At 38.4% G+C, this 24,293-nt stretch overlaps 1 protein-coding gene across 2 annotated transcripts in view; it reads right to left on the bottom strand.

Annotated features, from left to right (window-relative positions):
• The window catches only part of NKAIN2 (sodium/potassium transporting ATPase interacting 2), a gene marked incomplete at both ends in the record, with an annotated part of 1,067,732 nt that extends 1,045,039 nt beyond the window's left edge, over positions 1-22,693 (bottom strand). For both annotated transcript variants that reach the window (XM_080700348.1, XM_080700350.1), the window contains one exon: positions 22,640-22,693. In XM_080700348.1, the coding sequence (XP_080556474.1) occupies positions 22,640-22,693 (54 nt within the window). The remainder of the gene's footprint in view (positions 1-22,639) is intronic.
• Positions 22,694-24,293: the final 1,600 nt, after the last annotated feature.

Here is a 24,293-nt window from a genome sequence, read left to right as displayed (position 1 = left end):
TCCGGAAAATAACATGATTTTGTTGTTCTTTATTGCTGAGTAGAGTATCATTGTGTTATGTCCCAAAATAATTCTTTGTCTTCAAAGCCCATGAATGCCAAAACTGAGAATGGGACCCTAATGCACTTGCTCTGGTTTCTCACTAGTCCCATAAGACCAAATGTGAGTTACTAACTGTGAACGCTAAATAAATCCTGCAACTCCTGAGGACATTCCATTACTTTGAGTATTGTCACTTCCAGTGCAAAGGAATTCAAAACAAGCTCTTACTCTCACTTAACTGGTTTCCCTGTGCCAATTCGATAAAGTCCCCAAAATAATGTCACTCCACTCTACTTCTTCTCCTGAGAACTCTGACCTACCATCCTCTTAACTGCTCTATCCAAATAGCTAATCTGTTGTCAAATCTCAACAATTACTCCTCTGAAAAAGCCTTCTGATATCAGATTTTTACTTTCCTTCTTTTTTTTTCCCCCTCTCTTTTTTTTTGGTGGTGCTAGGGATGGAACTCAAGAACATTTCACCTCTAAGCTATAACCTCATTCTCTATTTTATTACTTTAAAAACAGGTCTCACTACGTTGAGGAGGGCCTCACAAGTTGCTGTGGCTAGTCACAAACCTGCGATCCACCTGTTCAGCCTCCCAAGTACTGGAATTATAATGGTGTGCCACCATACCTGGTTAGATTATTACTTTTAATTTTCACTTACCACATGGTGGAAATTGGTTTCAAGTGACCTATTGATTCATACCTGAATTAGATATATTATATCAAGGAAGAAACTCTTATATAAAAGGAAGCTTATAAATAAATACAAGGCTTTTTTATTAGTCATCATTTCATTGTAACTATTTATCCTAGAATCTCACTCTTAATATTTCCTGTAATACGTGGGTGGTCTCCTCAACTCCATCCCTCCTAGTTTGAATTGTTCCTATGTTTTCTCTTCACTTTTTCATAAATGTTGCTTTGAACATATTGCTGTATAATAAATTATCATACCTATATAGCACGTATCATAAAGTTTAAATTATCTAAAGATTTAAAAACTCTTCATATGACAGATGTACCATTTACTGAGTGCTAAATAGGTACCAGTGATTGTTCTAAGTTAACTAAATGTATTAGCTATTTTATTTCCTCCAACAACTGTATAAGATAAAGGTTATTATCACTTTCATTTTACATAGCAAAAACCAAGGCATAAAAAAAAGTTAAGTAACTTTTGCAGGGTGGCATGCATTGCCAAGTCAGGATTTAATACACTGAGTCTAACAACTAAGGTTTTAAAAACTACATTATACTCTAAAATGCATAACTGTACCAAACTCAATCCATTCAAAACCCCTATTGCACTTCTACCTATAGTTGAACAGGAGATCATATCTCAGATCAGCCCAGTCTCACCTCAGACCTTCCTTTCTAGCCCTAATGTTGAATCATCTAGATTTTATCTTTTTTTTTTTTTTTGCAGTACTCGAGATGGGACCCAGGTTCATTCTACTTCCGAGCTAAACTCCCAGCCCTATTTTTATTCTTTATTTTGAAACAGGGTCTTACTTAGTTGCAAAGGGCCTCACTAAGTAGCTGAGGCTGTCAGTGAACAGCAATCCTCCTGTCTCAGCCTCCCCAATGCTTGGATCACAAACTTGCGCCACCACAGCCGACTTAAATTTTATCTATTTTTGACACTCAAGTAGACATATCACATTAACAAACATTCTCTAAGATATTCTAATCATTCTAATGTTGTTGATGAAATGAAAAGTTCCATATTGTATCTACTTTTCTTGTTTTTCACAACACCAAGCTGTGCACAAGTCCCAGTGTTTGCATTTAACAAATGTATACTGGTTTGTGAAGTCCAGATTGTAAGGTTCCAATGGCAAAACTTCAAGAATAGCAAAGAGAGAAGTAAGCCTTCAGAAATGCCCAAAGTTAGGAAGCAAGGGGAGAACAGTACCAGAAAGAATAAAAATGGGTTTTCAGAGCTTTGGTGCATTTTTTTTTCCACACAATCACATCTGTGTAAAATTGCTTGCGAGCTATGGTAAATTATCTCTTTAAATGTGGTAAGAGGGTGCAAATTATTGTTTTCAAGCAATATTTCTTACTTCACATAAGGTTTTCAAAGGGCTAGTTTAGCTGGGTGTGGTGGCATATGCTTGTAATCACAGTACTTGGGAGGCTAAGACAAGAGGATGGCAGGATAGAGGGCCAGCCTGAGTTTCTTAGTGAGGTCCCCTGCATCTTAATGAGACTTTGGTTCAAAATAAAGAATAAAAAGTAGGACTGGGAGTGTAACTCGGAGGTAGGATGGCCCTGGGTTCAATCCCCAGTACTACAAAAAAAAAGATAGTTTATCTTAATAGATTAATTATTTTCAATTATTTATTCTTATTTTAAAAACTCATTGACATAATAATATACTACATGACAGCAGCTAATACAAAAATTATTCAACTGTAATTAACTCTATGTCTAATAGCTGACTTCTGTCTTTCCTGGTTATCAGTTCATCCTTTTTACTTTTACTAACTTTAAGAAAAATATCTAAACTCTTTTCAACTTCTAAACTCACTTTGTTCCCACCCATGACATTCAAGGGGGAGGAAATATTAAAAGTAAACAGTATTCTGAAGTTGATCTTTGCACAGACCCATCCTTTGCTCCCTCTTCCCTTTCCCTTCCATACACCCCCAGTGGATTCAAACTGTAGGCATTTCTTACAGTTTAAAGAAAAGCAACTCCCTTTTGTTACACACAGGACTCTTCCATTTACAAAGACTTCTAATAGTATTGGGTATGTGAGGTACTGTTACAGGGTCTGTTACAGAATCCACATGCTGCAGCTGCACAGCTTTATGATTTCCAACTCTCTGAGAATAATACAATCTCAAATGCCAGATCAAAAAATAAATTTTAGAGCCAGCATGATCAAATCAGGGGACAATCATTCCCTCTGCACTATCCATTTGAGCAGCATGTTACATCAACATTATTCCTATCAGCACCTGGCCTGACACCAGCTGCTCTCATCCTACAAACTAAAAATAAGATGGTTGACCTAAAATAGTGAGGGTCAACATGAAGGAGCCATGTATTCTTTCATTAAAGAGTTATTTTTCAATGACGACAAAAAATGGGCGATTCGCACATGTGCAAATCCATAGCTGCAAAAACACCTCACTTCTGCCATATTCTCCCTTCTTATCAGTATTATTTATTCTTTTCTGTCAATTTTGATAATGATCTGGTGACATATGATTGCCTGGCATGTAATATTACTCATTCAAACACAGTAGCAGTGGCCCAAATCAATCCTGAGTAATGCTGTTGGTGTAAACCATCAGCTGCTTTGTTTTTGAAGCCAAATCATTAGGAAAAAATGCTAGAATTTTTTTTCTCTTATGGTTCCTGATATTTTCCCTTCTTGGGTGAATCCTCATAATGACACTGTAATTAAACTACATATATATATATATATATATATATATATATATATATATATATATATGTATAATCATGTTTTAGAAAACTTAATTCAGAAACATTAATACCCTCTGGTAGACCTGTAATATGCACTCATTATCTACAAAACAGCTATCATGGAGAGCTTTGGGATTGGTGTAGTCATCTAGGTCCTGGTGGGATTTATTTAGCTTCAAAGCCTCTGGATCAGTAAGGAAAGGCAGAGGGGGCACATTTTTTCCACCAAACAGTATTCTACTGTTATCAATGGAAAATGCATCTACTACATGTCTATGAAATGAATCAGAACTACTTATGATACAGGCATTTTATTTTAAAATGTTTACAAAAATGTAAATATCTTCTGCTCTTTTTGTTGCATTTTTTCTTCTTTTGACAATACTGTTTTGCCTACTGCCCATTTATAAACACTGAATCCATTTTAAGTGGGAAAATTAGGAATGATGATTAATTACTGAAACATCAGATATCTACTAACTGGTATATTCTTTGCATTGCACATGACCTTTTGGATTGTATCTTATTCATTTATCCTTGGTCTAACAAGGGGCATGTAGCAGATGTCAAACAGAACATTTTGAGAGATTTTTTTTTAAATTTTGGATACAGTACTGTTTTAAACACAATAATATTATAAAGATGCAGATGACTAATAAATTCCTGGCTACTGTGAATTTGAATGTGATGTCTCTGTTACAGGACATTACCTTTTAAAAAATACACAGAACATTTTATTCACTTTTTTTATAAAGAAAGATTTTTAAAGTATCAAGCAATTATGTAAAATCTTATCATACTGTTCCTTCTCATTCTGCTATTTTAAGAAAGTACTATTTGAGCAAAACACACACATAGACATACACACACACAAACACAAATAAAGCACAGCATCGGAGGCAATGGACAAAGAGTTTACTTTAAATTGGTACTATTGGTCATGCTTCCAAGCTTCCCGTTCTAGTCCAAGAGGTAATTTGGGGACTGGCACAGTTTTCTACTATTAAAAGCTAACCCACTGGTGTCCCTTTAATGTCTCTTTACTGGAAATGTATCCTAAACAATTACCTGGCTGGTATGGGGCATCTCTGAAGGTTGGTCTAGAATCTAGCTTTCCATTATGTTGCTTTAATTGAACGCTGCTCTTCTTCTTTCCCCTTTCTTTAAATTAACAAGTAAGACTAGGAATCCTCCAGACTCAACTCAGACTGCATTATCTAATTAGATGATTGGAAAACGGTAATTAATAAGATGACCCCAGCATAAAAATCAGGTCATGCTGTTAAGCACTTATAACTTCCATGATTTAGCAAGCACCAACTTTTGCAAGTCAGCCAACTTTGTTAGTTTTCACAATTCTTTAATTAGGCTAGACAGAAAGGAACATGCACTAATGTGTGCCCTGGCTAAATTCCAGCAAGGGATAATTGCAATCTGGCCTACCTAAACTTCCACTGGTTTTATGTGAATACAGTCGGCTTCTCCATTCACCATCTCTATTTCATTTCCCACTAATGTTTCATGGAATGCATTCAGGTGGAAGACTCTTTCTTGTCACCCTCAGCACAACAGATTACCTGTTAACCATACCTGTTGAAAACCTAACACATCCAGAAGAAAATACTAAAAATCAAGAGTATAGTCAATATAAAAACCAATTCTTTATCTTATATATACAGAATGACTAAGTTATCTATTACAAAGAGTATCCTTTTTATTCTTCCTCTTGCTCACATCCTAGACCCAGGAAACACACACACACACACACACACACACACACACACACACACCCACAAACATACACAAAGAAAGAAAGAAAGAAAGAAAGAAAGAAAGAAAGAAAGAAAGAAAGAAAGAAAGGAAGGAAGGAAGGAAGAAAGAAATGAATTACCTCTTTTCATTCACCTGGACATCAAAAGGATCCAATAATATTTTTGGAGGATTGCACACAACTCCAGAGAGGAAAAGATTCACCTCCATCTAGTTCTAAATTTGAGGATCTTTTTGTTTTTGACTCTATGCTTGTGATTTTGTCCTTAGAGAAAAAATGTATGAGATGATATGTGAATTGTTTCCTATATCAATAAGAAGCTGTGAAAGCATCTTCTAGTATGATTCTTCAAAAGAGAGGCTATTTTAAAATGCAAGATTTAATCATAAAACCATCAAGCTAAAAGAACCTTCAAGAAGTCATAAAATTTACTCCCCTTTCCCCAGGCATGCAAATTAGAGTCCTCCAAAAGACTGTTACCCAAAGAAATCAAGATGGATCATGAGAAATTATGAGGCAAATAGGATAATTTAAAAGATAAATCTCTGCTATTTTACTATACTTCCTTGGCAATAACTTGGCATTCTTGTGAATAAGGGTATCAAATATTAAAATGCTTGTTGACTAGTTTGGGTTATGAGAGACTACCTAAAGAATATCAATAGCTTAAGTATTCTTCAACTATAAATTTTGGAAGGGCAATATTATGAGTGTGTGTTTTTAACTGCAAGGAAAAATTTCTAAATTCTTTAGAGTCTAGAAAAGTGGATATTTCTCATTGAAAATAATATTATTCAGAACTCTTACATAAATATTTCATTGCATTAAAAACTCATAATTTGACCTAAATAATCTCACATTGAATACAACATATTTACCCTTCATACAATTATATATCTATCTCATAATTAATATGCATTCATTAACTAAAGCCTTTCTTAAATAAAACTTTTCATGAAGAAACATATACTATATGCATATATTAGCAGAATGTCACATTGGGAATAAGATACATTAAAAGTGTCAAATATCCATTAGCAGTCTTTACTGGCACTAAAAGAAAGGTGACATTCACTGGCTCTTAGATATAATCCACCCCGCTTAAACTGAGCAAAACAGCCAAGAAGGCTGAAGGCTTGGTTGAGCACATAATTGACCATAAAAAGTAGCTTTCAAATAAATCTAGATTCAACATTGCCTTCTAGTCGATATCCCCACAAATGCTTACTCAGCACCCCTCTTCCTAATGTAAGTCTCAAGCTACTCCCCAATCTCCTTTTCCATGCATCCATTCCCCAGGCTTTCACAGCTGTTCCTTTATTTGCTGGTTCTCCTTTGCTACTGACTTGGAAACACACCAGAATCATCCAGAGCGTTTTGAGTTGCCTCCCTAAGACTGTTTCCACAGGTCAAGGGGATAGGGGAAGGATGCTGGTGCTGACTATAAAAAGCTCCAGATGTTTCTGACAAGGGGCCTTGTGCATGGGATATGACTCTCACAGATCTTTAGGTTCTGCCTTTCCCCTCACAATCCTCTCTGCTGGTCCCTGAACAACTTGAAATCTGTTATAAAGGAAAAGTTTTTTATTACTTCTAAGTGCTTTTTCCAGCTCCTTCTTTAGTTCAGTGGACCTCAACTGGGAGGTTATTTTGCAATTTGGTAATGTTTAGAGACATTTTTGGTTGTTGCAACTGGGTACACATTATTGGTAACTAGTGTGTAGAGACTGGGGATGCTGCAAAACATCCTACAATGTGCAGAACAGTCCCTCAGCACAAAGTGCTATACAGTCCAAAACTGTAATGCTGTCCAAATTCAAAAAAAGTTCTATTTGCATCCTACCTATATCCTTCCATAACTATTCCATCCAATACTCACTAACCAAAAATGTAGGTTCCCCCTAAGTCACGCCCCCTACAACCCAGTTCTCTCCAGTCTCCCTAATCACTTTTGCAGCTCCAATCATCCCCAAATTCTCACCAAAATGCACAAATCATAGAGCTACTTCGCCTTTTCTTCACTACATTCCTCTTCATTCTCTTATTTCCAACCATCTTTAGGAAAGCCCAACTGCACAATGATTCTTGTAACAAGCAGAACTCATCAAAAATAAACACTCCTCCAAATTTGGTACACACAGTCCTCTGCATCACACAGGAAATGCTCTGCATCACACAGGAAGTGCCCTACAGCTCACAGGAAATACGTCTCCAAGATCGGGACTTCAGTAATCATTGGCTCTGGGCCACAGCCACCTCACTGACCTCCTGCCTCTTTTTATTTTTAAAAAAATTTTTATTGGTGCATTTTAGTCATAAATCTTAATGCAGTACAAGATGGTAGAGGCATACATGCAACACTTCACTTGCTTTACTATTTTATTCTGTGGTACCTGCCTCCTTTTTCTCAGACATTTCTGCTGGCATTCAATCATCTGCCCTTCCCCTTCTGACTTCAGTTTTCCACGCACACCTACTTTCATCCTCATCACAGATGCCTTAGAGTTCTCAGAAACTTAGTTTTGTTCAACCTATGAGGAGATAAACTTAGTTTACTGCATTTTCAATCCAATTCTTAGAAAGTTAGGTACTGATGGAAAAGTAATTAGTTTTCCTATAAATGCATGCCACCTAAATTCACTAAGCCTCTGAAGCAACTTAACAATCCTTTCATTTATTGTTTCTTTAACTTATTGTTTCCTGCCCAATTCCCCGCAGAGCTTGCTTCAAGCCTCAGACCCTCCCTCATTTTCATATTATGTTCTTTCCCTACTGTAGGGCACTGGGTCATTCACCCCATTATTTTACATATGTAGAGGTACATGTCCTACTCTACAAAGTCCAAACTCCTTTCAAAGGAGTTTGAAAGTCCATCTATGAACAGACTCCTACCCCTTCAATTCCCCGCTTCCCCACCTAATGCCACTCTACTTTCCAATCTGACTTTACTGTCCCACATATAGGGTTTTTCATTCTACTATTACCATTTCTTCTGCCTGGGATGTTCTTTTCTCCAAACTCTACCTACAGAAAGCTCTACATATTGTGTAACTACTTATGAGGCTATAAATAATCCTTCCCATGAATTTCCTTAGTACTGTATTACTTTGTGTGTGTGCATGGTGCTTGAGACAAAACTCAGAGTCTTGTACATGCACTCTACCCCTGAGCTACACTCCAGTCCTTTAAAAAATATTTGAGACAGGGTTTCACAAGGTTGCCCAGGTTGGCCTAGGACTTGCAATCTTCCTGACTCAGCCTTCTGAAAAGTAGCTAGAATGATAGTGCTTATGCTTACTTCTTTTAAGTTCTTATCACTATCATATTGCAGCATCTGCATTTAATTTTCAGAGATATAGTTTCTTTCCATTTCTGAACCCTTCAGTCTTTCTGGGCTCAAAATAATTAAATAAAAATTACTGATAACCAGAAACTCTTGATGAAATGGAAAAACAAAAACAAAAAACAAAAAACAAAAAACAAAACAAACATGAACAAAAAGAATCATGGGTTTTTACCTGAGTTTAATGGATTGAGATAAGAAGTTTGTAAATCTACTCAAATTAAGTCTTTCTCTGATGGGAATCAGTAGCTTTTACAGATTCTCAGAAAAGCCCATGATGCAAAAATGTTTAACTATTGTTAAATGTTTAGCTAAAAAATTAAATGTTAAATGTTAAATGTTTAACTAAAAATGTTAAACTATTGTGGAGATATGAATATGAAAGATAAAGACAAAATTCATTCCATTACTTATATTCTGATATAATACAGCTGTGGAATATCTAAATAATGCTGCATCAACTAATTAACATCAGATAATATGAAATAAAATTCATATGAATTAGTATTTTTAAAAAATAGACCCCAAGGCGGGCATGGTGGCGCGTGCTTGTAATCCCCGCGCTTGGGAGGCTGAGACAGGAGGATCAAAGTCAGCCTGAGCTACTTAGTGAGGCTCTTAGCAACGTATTGAGACCCTGTTTCCAAATAAAATATAAAATAGGTCTGGGAGTATAGCCCGAAAGTAGAAAGCCCCTGGGTTCCACCCTAGCACCACAGAAAAAAAAATAGACCCCAAAATGATGGACTAAAATGGTCCAGTTTACATCAACATTTATGTCTCACAAACACTGATCTTATTTGCAGTGTTTAAATTTGACTTTATAGTACACAGTGAACAGAGAATAGCAAAATATGTTTAGCTACTATCACATTAACTAAATGGTATGTCTTAGCAAATAAAGAGTAAGAATCAGGTTGCAATTTAAGCTAATCTTGAATTGCCACAACCACTATATAGTAGATATATGATAAAAGTGTGACCTGACATTCCTTTCAGCCAGATCATATCTTTTTGTTATACTTTTTATAGTTTTATTGATGCAGTGTAATTATACATCATAGTGAGATTCAAAGTGATACATAAATACATGATGATATTTTAACTGTCAAAACAGTAGAAGCAAACAATTTATTCAGCACATGTTCATTATGCTATTCATGTGTGGACTTTCATAAATCCTCCTTGATGAAGCTACTTTAGTAATTACTTAATTTCCTCCCACTATCCATTCATTAGTTCAACCACTTTAAAATGATCACAACTGTAACAGAGCACTGCAGGTGAGGAGCCAACTCCAGGTCAAAGTTTTACACAGTGCTCTCCTGCTCCAGACACAGGGCAGCAGGCCCCATGCACAGCTGGCTCACTGTGCAGAATATGTAACAATTATATGCACATTATTAAAGATTAAATTAAAAAGATGGGCCTACCAACAGTCAGTCTGGAACAAAACTAGTTTGAATGTAAAGCCTGCATCAAATCACTGTATAAATGTACAAAAAAATCACTGGGGCCCTTTAAATTCAAAGGGAAAATTAAGATATTAGATTAGATTAGACATCTGAGTCAAAGTAGGTATAGTAACAGTGAAAATTACCACCTTATGCTTATGAAAAGTATAATCAACAGGTCTCCAATAAAAATTAAAATAAGAGGCAAATACTGTTTCTATAAGATTCACACTAACTGAACCTTTGGCATTTGTCTAATTTTAAGGAAACTTTTCTAAGTGAAAATGGATCTATTGATTGCATTAAATCGTAAACTGAGAAAGCATTATTCCTTATCTTTAAGGTCCTATGAAACTTCCCAGAAAAGTTTTCAATAAAACCAGAAATTCAATCTTGAGAAAATTCATTCATGAACCACAGAGAAATTTACAAAACTTCAGTTTACTATTTATGTAGAGTAGTGTATACTTGCTTTTGAACTGTGAGATATTCAGAAGCTGTTTTCCAACATTGGCCCCTCACCTTGTAGAAGACAGACTTTAATTCAGACCAATAGAAGAGCAAAACTTACACTGATAATACTATTAAATGGCCACAACTGAACTAGCATCTTCTGATTGAATAAAATGAACATTTTATAAAAGATGGACAAAAATTAAATTCTGTTCATTTCTTTTGATAAGGGTAAGAAATACATTGTTATATATACTATTTTAGAAAATCATAAGTTATAAGTTCACTATCATTAAATGTGTACTCATTAACGAAAAAAGAGAAAGTAAGCTTCTTATATGCCACCTGTGTATTATCAAGCCCACAAAAGCCTCCAAAGCCCTCAACTGTGCAGCTCTTTCTGTGCTCCCCCAAGCCAGAATTAAACACTTCCACACACTCTAATATCACCGCTTTACCCCAGAGCACTGGAACAGAGCAAACAAGTAGCTCCTAGACGCATCAGCTCATAGAGGGTGCATTATCTCTATTCTATAGATTAACAGGAGAATGAAGTGAGTGAATCACTATGTCTACAGAGATGAACTGTGACCTCCATGAGCAAGCCTCTTCGCACTCCTGCAGGGGCTACGTAGCTAAAGATGTGCTCAGCACGGCCTTTCTCTTGGGCCACTGTTAGAGAAGGCAGAACATCACCACCATATAATTTTCTCTTCTCACTGGCACCTGTGGAAATCCTTCCCACTTCAGTTTCACAGTGGTGTCAGGGGCTTTCCTTTCTAAAAAATACTGCAGAGGATCCATGTTGCCTATCTCCTATGGCTAGGCCTTATACAGTAGGATCAAATGAATTCCCTGTACCCCCAATAGTTCCAACATGACACTGACCCGTGTGTGTGTGTGTGTGTATACAGGCATGCATGTTGGGATTTTACTGGAGACTGGACTATTGAACTCAAGGACATTCTATCTCTGAGTTACACGCGCAGCTCTTTTTATTTTTTCTTTTTAAACAGGGTCTTGCTAAGTTACTGAGAGTCTCACTATGCTGTTGAGGCTGGGTTCAAACCTACAATTCTTCTGTCTCAGTCTCCCAAGTATTGGGACTATGAATGGGTGCCACCATGCCCAGCTCCCTGCAATCATTTGATACACAGCTGTCAGTTACAGGGTTTTAAATATCTCCGTATTCCATTGTGTAACCAGCAGAATACAGATACACACAAAGATGACTGTGAACAAGAGTACTGATTTGATTCCTCCATCCCAAACTAAGACCCATTTGTTTTCAAAGAATGAAGCATTGTCAAGGGTGTTAAATGTGTTACTGGTTTGGAGAGCATGCATTGATTAGGAAACAAAAGTCAGTGTAAAGACTCTTTACCACCTGCCCTACAAAGGCAAATTCTTGACTCTGAAGGAGCTGGGTCCATTGCAGATGTAGGACAGATCCTCGCCCAAGGCTTCCAACAGAAAGTGCTTCTGCAGAACATCTCTCCAATGTGTCCTAAAGTTCCACATACCCTTCTACAGTCACTGGACATGTCACTCTTTCTGCAACATCACCAATTGAACTTGACTACATTTCAAGTTAAAATTTCAATTTAGTGGTTGAAACATAATTTCCAGAAAATCAACTAAACATATAAAAATAATAACAGTCTAGTACCTGAAAACAAGGTTATATTTATTTATTTTGATATATTTTACATTATTAATAATCTTTATGAATTATATTTAGAAATATTTTAATACATTGTTTCCACACTGAAGTTTTAACCTTTAAATATTACTTAGAAGCCTGGTGTGGCGATACATGCTTGTAATCCCAGTTCTTGGGAGGCTGAGACAAGAGGATGCAGGTTAGAGGACAGCCTTAACAAAAAGACTCTCATTAATCTAGGAAGATTTTGTTTCCAAATAAAATAAAATAGAACTGAGACTGTAGCTCAGAGGTAGAATGCCCCGGTTCGTTTTCTACTGCCCCCAAAAAATTATTCAGAGAATCATCCAGTATTAGCTATTAGACTCCATCTTTAGCCTAGAGTAATATTTCAATGAAAATACAGTTTCTACAGAATAATAGGAGGTAGTGGAAAAAGAAGTTTCTTAGATCGCTGCAAACACTTTGTGCAGATTAGCTGGGTTAAATGAAATTAAGCAGGGGTTTCTTTAGGGCAGGCTATCTTGAATCTGTTTATATAATAATATATACAATGGCTACAGAGAAGGGGTGGTGAGGAATAAGTGATCTGGGTAAGTAGAATTATTTTTCAGCACTAGTAACATACAGCAGTTTTAGAAATGCTGGCCTGACCTGGAAGAGTATGCTCAGTGGCTTGTGAAACCCAAATTTAATTCTTTCTTTTTATTTATATAGTACTAGAAATTAAACACAGGGACATTCTACCTCTCAGCTAACCCCCCAACCCTTTTTATTTTTTACTTTGAAATAAGTTGCTGAGGGTTCTTCTAAGTTGCTGATACTGGCCTTGAACTTTTGATACACCTGTCTTAGCATTCCAGGTATTGAGATTACAGGTAAGACCACCATACCTAGGGCGAAATTTAATTCTTAATCAATATTTAAAAGTATGAATGTCAACCATATAAACATACTATTCTCTTTATTTCTAACTATTTGTACCTTAGTGTGATTTGACCATTTTTGTGTTGGTTTGGTGTTTTGCATGGAACTAGGGACTGAACTCAGGGGGGATTCTACCTCAGAGCAATACCCACAGCCTTATTTTATTTTTTTATTTTGAGACAGGATCTCTCTTAAATTTCTGAAAGCTAGCCTTGAACCTGGATCCTCCTGTCTCAGCCTCTCAAATAGTACCATGCCCAATGTACTTAATATTGGATGACAAAAATTGTTTCTGATAAAAAATAAAATGTTCCAACTAGGACGTCTATTTAAATGAGGTATAAACACATCTATGACTCCTTTTAGATTCAGTAGTGGAAGAGTTCTAAAAGATTAAACCATTCATAACTATAACAATTTAACTGAATAGCAATTCATTCTCCTGGATGCTCCTAAATTTTCTATAGGATAAATAGGTCATGAGTTATTTGCCCCACTTTTTTTTTGCCCCACTTTTCAAATGTAGAAACAGCACCCAAGACTATAAACGACTACAGTGATACAGAAGCACTAGACTTACTAGAGAAAACACTGGCTTCTAATTTAATCCACTGCTTTTTCAACAGATACCCTATTTTCTCTCCTGGGGCCATGTTCAACATACTGAGAACCAATTCCACAAATTTAAACTGAGGGTTAAGCTATTAAAAAGAAAAAGGCATTTGAAGGGCCAGGTGTGGTGGTGCTCACATGGAATCCCTGTAGTTGGGATGCTGGGACAGGAGGATTGCAGGTTTAAAGCCAGCCTCAGCAACTTAGTGAGGCTGTCAGTAACTTAGTAAGACCTTGTTTCCAAATAATAGAATAAAAAGGGTTGGGGATATAGCTTAGAGATATAATGCTCCTGAATTCAATCCCCAGTACCACACACAAAAAAATTAAGTGTGTCTGAAAGATCTAATTCCATTCCGGCATTAGCAAGCATAAGAATACTTCCAGATGTATATGTATCTCTATTCGCTGCAAAAACACAAATGCTGTGAAAAGACCTTTCATTTCTCTTATTTAAATTTCTGAATAGGACTATGTTAGAAATCAGAAATAGGCATACGTGGTCCAGAAGAAAAATGTTCTTTCATATCAGTAAGAGGCCAAAGGGGCAAAAAATGAGCTAATTATCTACTTGGTTTGGACAACTTAAAAAACAGGTTCATGTGCTCATATAATACCACTAAGTGGAGACATACATGCAAGCCAGTGTGTCTCAAACTTTGGCTGATGACCAGCAATATCAGTGCCATCTAAAAATTTCATAGAAATGCAAATTATCTAACCCTACCCTAGACCTAAGAAGGCAGAAAAATTTATAGTGGGGTTCAGAGATCTGTGTTAAAAGCCTGCAAGTTATCCCAATATATATTCAAGTTTAAGAAGTGAATGCTAGTACATTAATAGATATTTGAAGTAATCAAAGTATGTCTTTTCCAACAATAATTATTTTGGCAAATATTCTTGGTCAGCTGGTCAGCTGTGGTCTGGATGAACTTATAGGGAATGTAAAAGAACAAGAATTTAAATTATTTTACACAAGTCACCCGTTAAAGATTAGTTTCAAAAAGTAAAGGGACTTTAGAAAAAAATTCACTCCACTAAAAACAGTTCTTCCCATAGAATCTCTTACATTTAGCAATGTTCAAGAATTTCTTGAGTGGGTCAAAAGTTGGCCAAGAATGCACAGCAGCTATAATTATTTTTTCACCCTTAAATAATGACAGAAACACAGCCAAAGATTATTTCCCCAGGGTAGAGTTACAAGTGTGTTTTGCAATGTTTGGGCTCACTTTAACTGCAATGGGTATAACTGGGGCACTGTCTGCAGAGGCAGCCTCTTCTTTCATTTTCTACTGCACATATGTATTTGGGAAACCCTCAGATAACCTAAGCCCGGCAGGCTGGGACAGCAGCCTGACATCAACTTTGACCCTTTGAGCCTGGACTGCCCTGTGTGATTATTATGGCATCAAACAATTAGTATGTAGATGTTTCCTTTGTTAATAAAGCCAACCTAGGACACTGCTATAGTTTTCTTTATATAAAAAGGATGCGGTCAGACACAGGAACACTAGCTAGGAGGCAGGTTCAGAGCCCCACAGACCTCGGTTTGAATCCAAGTTCTACCACTAATTAAGGGAGTGACTGGAGAAAGCCGCCTCCATTTACCACTTTGTAAAAGGAGGCTACTAATTTCTATTACCTACCTTCTAGGGATACTGGAGGAGATTCAGTAAAAAAAATACTTATTTGTCATGTAATTGCAAATAGGCGGCCAATAAAAACATTTCATTACTGTTTAAGTATTTTACGAAGCTTGATTTAAAAAGTATACCAGATCATAAAACTGTTAAGTAGTCATCCAGAGATGAGCAGGGGAGGGAAAGAAATGGGACATAGAGAAGGCTTCCTGAGAAGAGAGATGGATACTGCCCTGCACAGCTGAGGTCAGGGACTTCCAGCCCCTTACATTGCAGCTTTAGACACCAGAGGGAAATTCCAACATGGTGAATTTAGAATGGTCACACTAAGCCAAAACAGCCCTAAATTACTATGCATGAGAAGGGGCGGGGTTTCTAGACCGCATAAAAACTCACCAAGGGGCAGACTCATGCCCTTTTCTGCTCCTGGACCAGGCAGCTCTGTGATCCTCCTGGTTAACCTTCCCAATAAAGCCCATTATGCTTACCCATTATGTCTGTGCCCCTAAATGACATCTGTCTTTGAGGAAACAAGAACAGGGGGACACTTGCAGCTCTGTGACAAAACCACAAAAGCTTTAAAAACTAATTTATTTCAAAATGCACATACAAATCAGCTCATTTTTTAACAGAGATCAAAGTTAGTATGTGATCCTTAAGTCATTGAAAATGTAAAATGATTAGCATTAAAAGTCACTCTACAGAGCCAGGTGTGGTGGCACATACCTGCAATCCCAGTACTGGGGAGGATCACAGGTTTGAAGAGAGCCTCAGGAATACAGCAAGACCCTTAGTAACCTACAGAAAACTGTTTCAAACCAAGAAATAAAATCAGGCTGAGAGTATAGCTTGGAGGTAGAATGTCCCTGGGTTTAGTCCACAGTTACCCCCAAGGAAAGATAAAAATAAAAAGCCACCATACTTTTAATCCAAGATAGAAAAATAAAAACCCTATAGCTTGGATAAAAATATTAGAATGAGCCTATCAGTTAGATCTGATATCTGTTTTAGAGTTCAAGAAGAGAGAAAAAGGAAAACAAAGCTTTCAGGAAGATAAAGCAAGAAACTATTTTAATCAAGAGCTTTCATATCTGAATATACCTGAATATTAAAGAACAGGGAGGTCAGGCATGATGGCACATACTTGTAAGTCCAGGTGGATCACAGGTTCCTGGCCAACCTTAGCAACCTAGTGAGCCCTTCTACAACTTAGTGAGACCCTATCTCAAAATAAAAAATAAGCACCAGGCATGGTGGCGCAGGCTTGTAATCCCTGCACTTGGGGGAGGCAGAGACAGGAGGATCGCAAAGGTTCGAAGTCAGCCTCTCTGGCTTAAGAGACCCTGTTTCCAAATAAAATATAAAATAGGTCTGGGAGTGGAACCCAAAGATAGAAGGGTTTCCAGGAACCCCAGTACCACCAAAAGAGAGAGGAGGGGGAGGGGGAGGGGGAGGGGAGGGGGAGAGGGAGAGGGAGAGAGAGAGAGAGAGACCCTGTCTCCAAATAAAAATATAAAACAGGTCTGGGAGTGTAGCCCAGAGGTAGAAGGATTTCTAGGAACCCCAGTACCACCAAAAAAATAAAAATATAAATAAATAAATAATATAAAATAAAACTGGGTGTGTAGCTTGGGGGTAAAATGCCCCTGGGTTCAATCCTCAGTGCCACAAAAACACACACAAAAAAAAAACCCAAAATTTCATTTTCCTCTTTAATCTGATTAAATAAATGATATAATTTTTATGGTCCTCCATAATTTTTACATATCCTTCAATTTATTGGGGATAGTAAGAAAATGCTTCATATGTATAATTCTATTTCCACCCTAGAGAAATTAGCTATAAACACACTACTTACTTATAAGTGGTGGTAGGGCTATCCTTCTTCACATACTGCCTGTGTACAGTCTCTGGCACTAGGTAGAAATGTCTCAGACAAACTCTTACAAGATGATGATTGCAACATGTACCCTACTAGCATGTACTGTGGGTAAATATACTAGTTCAGTTAAATATATCCCATGACGTTTACACAACAATGAATAGTCAATTGATGTCTTTCTCAGAACATATTCCTATCATCAAATGACACCTGGCAATATTTCACTACACTGAAAAGAAACTGCCAAGTTTCTAATGAGAAGAGGGCCCAAAATTGGAATAATTCATTATATAAGCAAAAAAATAGAATAGAAACAATATTCCTATGTTTGTTTAATTTCTGATATTTGTAAGTTATAAGGCATGGAAATAGGGTAATTTCTATTATTAGCAATATTAGTTTCCAAATCACCTACGAAAAAATGACAAGGTGCTGCTGGAAATTTTATCAACGAACGTAACTGAAATACAGTCTTTAAAATTTTAGGCTCTAGTGGTATAGACAAATAAGCAATGCAACGGGTGCTATTATATTAGTATTTTCATTTCCAGTCTAAACAAAGAGGTGTAAAACTGTTTCAATCTCTCGGATTGTATTTTTCCTAAACATATACATATACCAAAAAGTAACAAACTAAAAATATGACTTCCTATTTCAAGACATCCCTGACTTCTATTCTGAAATTCTTGACTGGGCAAGTAGAAAATTGATCCCAAAGTAAAGCAGCAGCAGCGGAGAAAAGGGTGGCACTGCCCGTTTGCATTTCTGGACTATTATCCATACACAGGCCCCAGGCCAGAGAGGACAACACTGGTATTCTGCAGAGCGGACGCTGCCCATCCAAGCTTTTATTTGAGAAAGCAGGGTAACAATTCTACGCCGCTTGACTTGCTGACATTTTAGGTATATGGCTGTATAAGTTGCCACTTGGCCTTTTGAACCAAGAAATATAGCCGGACACTGGAAAGACATTTCTTAACCTTTCTTGGTAAGCATTAGGCAAAACCCAGTAGTGCTTAATTACAATGGAAGAGTAGATTAAAACAAAAACGTTCCCAGAAAGGTTTCTGTACAAGAGAAGACCACATTAAAAGAAGATAGTTACCACAGAGCTTACCAAACTCCTAGTATATTGCTACTCCATAAATTTATAAGGTACGGTGTGGAAATTTCCAGTCTTCTCTGTGAATCAGATCAGTAACAATCTCAGAAATTTCTCAATGGTCTTTGAATTGGAAAATTTAAAGTTCTCAGAGAAAGAGGGTTTGTGGCAGGAAAAGCCCTAAAGTTTTGGAGGACTATCAAATTTGTGAAAAGTATCCCAGGAAAATTATGAGATTTTACCAGCCCTTTCAAGCCACTTCCTATTAGTATTTCAGTTCTTAAAATGTAATCAAATAGCAAGTAATTGTGAATACCGCATAAAATGGTAATCTTTGCAGTCCTTCATAATTATAATAAAGTGTTTTTTATTTAGTCTATCTCTACACCTATGACTTTTCTAAAATAAATGTGTACCTCTGAAAATGCTTAGTAATTGTGCAGGAAAAAGCAACTGATCACTCTTGTTTCAAATGTGCTGCTACACATAGCTGCACACACGTGTACTAACCTAATTGTTTGTTGCACCTGTTTGAGTTAGCAATACTTCATAGAGCACATGGCAAGCACGGCATTTTCAAGTGTTAATCTGTTGAATGTAAATCTAGACATTTTTTCAGTAGTTTGATACATACGTTCTGTTCCACATAGGAGTCTGATGTACAAAAAATGTGGGTAATTTTGAGCTTCCTTGCTTAAATACAAAGCTGTCTTTTCCATTTAAAATAAGTTAGGTCTTCTCACTTTATAACTAAATAATTTTTCACTGAGAAATATCTGAGTAACTTTTCTACATTTATATAAAGTATTCTGTCATTTTAAACAAACACCAAAAAAGCCAAGCTTTAACAAACTGCTGAAAGTTGTAAATGAGTTAAAGTTGTAAGTTAAACTGTTCTTGTCCTATACAGCTAAATCCATCACTGCAAAAGCAGTCGCTACTATATTTTTATAAAAATATATTTTTGTTGCTATCTAAAATCGTGAATATCTGAGCGTTAAGGACAGCAATGAGAAAAAGAAAATTATCTTGAGATTATGAGATTAAAGTCTGGATTCTGCCCTTGGTGCAAAGCTGTTTCCAGTGGTCACACCCCTTTTTGTAGGAATCACCCCAAAATCTAAAGCTGGCATAACCATGAAGCACAAAGATTTTAATTTATGATAGAGATATTTTCTCTTAAAATAGAAATTTTATATTTATTTTTTATGGTATAGAATTCTCATTTCTTGCCTTAAAAAGTGATTTCCTGAGTTTTTAAAAGGTGTTTATCTACACTTGTCTGTCAAGGATTAATAATTATAAGCAAAGATATAAATTCTTGCCCAGTAAATTTCTCTAAGGCATTTGTCTTTCACTTGTTAAATTGTCAAAACACTGTAAGCTCTGAAAATGACCTGCTGAATAAGGTCCCTATCCACATTAGCAAAAGCTGTCTCTTCAACTTCTGAGGTCAGCTACACACTGATATACATAAATATTCCTTTATGCTTAATTAAAATACAAATGCTCTGCTTATAGGATTGAGATTTAATGTTTTCAGAACCTTTATAAAGTTAATAATGAAACAAAGTTTTTATCTTAGGCCATCTTTGGCTTCAATGAGTTCTAACAAATCTAAAATTTTTTGTGCAGCTACACAAATGAAGGCTCCCACAATAACAAACACTAAACGCTTCAGATGTGAACAAAACTGAGTGAACTTTGTGGGCATCGATGGTACACTATTCATAACATAGGAAACCTAGTTTATCTTTAAAAAAATCTTCATAGTAGTTAAAAAAATGTGAAAAAGGTTTTTTTTGTGCGATACTGGGGTTCCTGGAAACACGTCTACCTCCAGATTACACTCCAATACTTATTTTTTTAATACTTTTTTATTTGGAAACAGGGTCTCTTAAGCCAGCGTGGCTGGCTTTGAACTTGAGGGATCCTCCTGTCTCCACCTCCCAAGTGCAGGGATTACAAGCATGCACCACCAGGCATACTAAAATGTGAAAAGTTTTAAAAACTTATAAAGAGCAAAACATACCTCAACCTCTTTGTAGTGCAGTGATTTTTACAACTATTAGTTTGCAAAAGAATTATATCATATAAAATTAAGTAATATATTTCTAAGAAGTTCAGGTAATGTATTTCTAAGAAGTAACAATTACCTGAGATCTCTGAGGCTCTTAAAGGAGTAATCATTTTACCCTATCAAAGAATTGGATTTTCTTTGTCTTGTGTTTCTTGTTCTGCATCTGCATTAACATGGCTGCTAATTATATTAGTCTGGTAGCACATAAAGTGTGAATGGGGAAAATTACGTGATTCTTACAAAGCATAAAATACTCCCTAAGATCCCAATGTATGCTGGCTCAGATTCCACACACCTGTGTTAGAGTTACCTCTCTTTTGTTAGAGGACTTGGGGTTATGGTTCAGAATTTCTATTTTATAAGTAATGTGGCACTTTTCTAATACACCATGGCACACATGCATGCATGTGCATATGCACACAATGTGTGGGCGCACACACACACATGCAGAAACCTTGAGCTGTATCATGCTACTTTATTTAGCTTCCCCATTGGTTTATCTATATTTTTTTTAAAACTGTCTCAAGTTCTTGAGGAGTTTGTGTTCATCATACACAATGCCATTTCCTCCTACAGTAATAACATCCTACTACATTAAATGATCAAAAATTAAATAACAATTTTAAAATTTAAAATTGAAAGGAGCATAAGAATGCTCTGCCCACCCACTCACTCTCAGCTTTATGCTTTCACACTGTGATTCAGCAAGTGTAATCTTATCTGATTCATGCATGTATAAATAAGAATGTTTGGAAAATGTTTATACCATTTAGAATACTTGGCCTATATTGGTAGTTTAACAAAGTAAACTTCTTCATTGTACTGGCTAGCTTTGTCATTGAGAGCAAAAAGCCTTTATTGCAATACTAATATGAATCTGTGGTGAAGAAAAATAAACTGGTTTACACATCACCGAGAAAGCGTAACATTCTTGAAATTACATTTATAGTTCCATCTTCTTCTCTTTACAACCAAGAGCATAAGTGAATAATTCACAGATCAAAATAGACATCACTAGATAACTTTTCTGGGAAAGAAAATCATCCTGAGACAATATGCAACACAATCAATGCTTCCACTAAATATTAACAAAACAGCAACAAACACTGCCAGCTGCTTGACAAGTGATAGTCCGGAAACAAACTTAAGGAATCAGTCTATCAGCTTCAATAGCAAATCCTTGGTCTTTTCAACACTTTAGGACTTTTAAAAATCTCTGTTAGTAGTGCAGTTCTTTCTGCATTCATGAAACAATTGTTGCAAATGTGGGTGACTACTCGGATTAATTTATACTTTCTAAGGAAAGTAATTGATCACCGGTGAGCAAGTGCCTCCCACCTCAAATTAACCACTTAAAGGTGGTATAATTTTCATCTGGACACTCCCTCCTCAGCACCTCCTCCCATTGCCCATAGGGAACTGAAATTCAGAGACATGACGTTTTCCATTATTGGACCCTTGCCTCTTTGCAACAGGACCACATTTCTCAAAAAGTACATATAATTCTCCATCGTACAGGATCAGGCAACAGAATCTATTTCAGGAGCAGTAACATACATAATGCAAGGCAATGTTTTTCTTGGAATTGTATGTAATAATAGTGATTTAAAGGTTACGGGTTCAGTCTATTAGTAGTGGTGTTGCTATGTTAAAAGTCTTTCCCTTCAATATACACACTTTTTAAACTCAATGTGGCTTCTAGATCAGACTGCTGTAAGAAGACCATCTGCCTTAGTGTTTTTTATGCATTATAATTATAAGACAATATATTCCTAGAAAAATAGCACATGTCAATGAAGAAACAAAGACAAGCAAAATGAGTGTAGAGAAGAAAAGTCAGAAATTCTAAATTTCCCTGCTTAACACCTGTATAGTAAAATGCAGGTGACAATCACGTTGTTACATTTAGCAGTAATGTGAAGCATAAAAGAGCAAGAGCTCTACCTTGCTTTGCTCTAAGAAATTAAAGAAACAAGTTTAACCCGCACCTTCCAAACTGTCTTTAGACGAGGGAAAAAAAAATTAGGTGAGGGTAGAAAGCCTCACCTCTCCGGTACCCCACTTTGCGTCTCCCTGAAATCGTTTTAAATACAGAAAACCTATGCCACCTTCTCTCTTTTATTTTTCTCCCATGCTAATCAATGGCAAATCCTTGACTGCACTCCCCGGCCCACTGTCTCAAAGGCACATGACAGAATAAGAGGACCCAAGTGTCACTTACCAGTTGCATGCCACAGATAAAGATAAGCGTGCACCTGCCACTGCAATAACCCATGGTTTCCGAGACCCCTGCCACAGCCAGACTGTCCCACGTCGGCCACCGTCGAGCCCCCACTTTATCCAATCAGATCGCGGGGAAGGACCGGCAAACCTGCCGAGGGCTCGGGGGCTCCGGGCTGCCGCTGCCAGCGTCCTGGGAAGTGACAGGCATTAGGACCTGCGGGCGCGGCGGCGGCGGCGGCGGCAGCTCCAGCCGCGCCCGCCACACATACCTCCACTCGCTCGGCGCCTCGGCCCGCGGGGGCAGCCAGGCAGCGCCGCCGCGCCCTGGGGCATCGGGCCCGCGAGTTGCGCCCCGGCCGGCCGCGCCCGCCGCCTGTGCCCGCGCTCCCCGCGCCGACCGGGGGCGGCAGAGCGCCGCGCCCGCCTCCCTGCGCCGCCGCCCGCTCTGCGCTCTGCGCTCGGCGCGGCGGGGCCGGGGCGGGGCGGCGGGCTCCGCGGTGCCCATGCGGGGTGCCCGCCGCGGCGCCGCCCTCCGCTCGCCCCGGGGTGCGCGGCCTCCTCCGCCGCCCCTGCCGGGCGTCCGCGGCTCCCGGGGCGGCGGGCGGCGTGTCCGGAGGTCGCGCTCCCGCAGCCCGAGCTCCGAGTGCCGGCGAGCTGTCGGAGTGTGTGCGCGCGCCGGGGGAGAAGGGCCGAGACGAGGGCCGGGGAGGGGGGGTGGGTGCCGGAATGAGGGTGCAGCCCAGGCACCCCGACCCTCCGCCAGCCCCAAGTGGCTTAGAGGCCGGAGGATGCGGGGAGAAGGTGCCCCGCGCCCGCCCGGCTGCCCCGATCAGAAGGGCCGGAGCGCGGAGACTTACGGAGCTGACCCGGCTTGGGGAAAGGGACCGAGTTTTGCCGCTGGAGTTGGGAAACTGGGGGAACCGCCGAGAATAGGGGCGCAATAAGTTGTTTCGGCTGCTTCTGACCGTTTGCTTTCACTCAAAAATGTAAAGGATCGGAGACAACCTCACGGAGCGTCCGGCGGTGTGTGCTTGCGGCTGGCCGGTACTCCAGCACCCAAGCCCGGCCGGCCAGAAACAGAATCGGCCGCCCTCACCTGCAGAGACGCGCTGCGGAGCCCGCTGCTGCCACCTGCGGGCGGAAAGCTGGAGGGCGAGACGAACTGGCCCAGGTGATTCCGCCTGGGGCCTGAGTGCTCTGGACACAAGGGCCAGGTTTCTTTTCAGCCAGGGGCACCTGTGAAAGCATTCCTGGTATTGCGCAGAAGTGAGGATGCGGTGTCCGGATATCCTGGGGGAACTGAGTCGTTGGAATGAAGTGCCGAGAATAATAAGAGAATAAACCATGTAGGGAGCTAAGTAGGAAGCACCTCCCCAACCCCTGTTTTAAGAGATTATGAAACTGCATCAAGCAAAGAGCTTTTTGTGGTAAAATGGGATTGGCCCTGCTGAAAAATAAGTGGCATTTGTGTATGATAAATGTGTGCTGGGAACCACAATAAAGGTCTCAAATGATTGCTTCCCTTGAATAAATATTATGACATATCAGATTGACTAAATAGGAGATTGAATAGAGCATAGGGACTGTATTCTCTAGAAGTCCGGGACTGAATTTTCAGAAATGATTTGCGGGTCCTGCAAGGATAAAAAGGG

The sequence above is a fragment of the Muscardinus avellanarius genome (genome assembly GCF_963383645.1).
Source record: "Muscardinus avellanarius genome assembly, chromosome: 8".
In the NCBI taxonomy this organism is placed as follows: domain Eukaryota; kingdom Metazoa; phylum Chordata; class Mammalia; order Rodentia; family Gliridae; genus Muscardinus; species Muscardinus avellanarius.
Note: the sequence above shows the minus strand (reverse complement) of the source record. Positions and strands in the feature narration are given on the sequence as shown.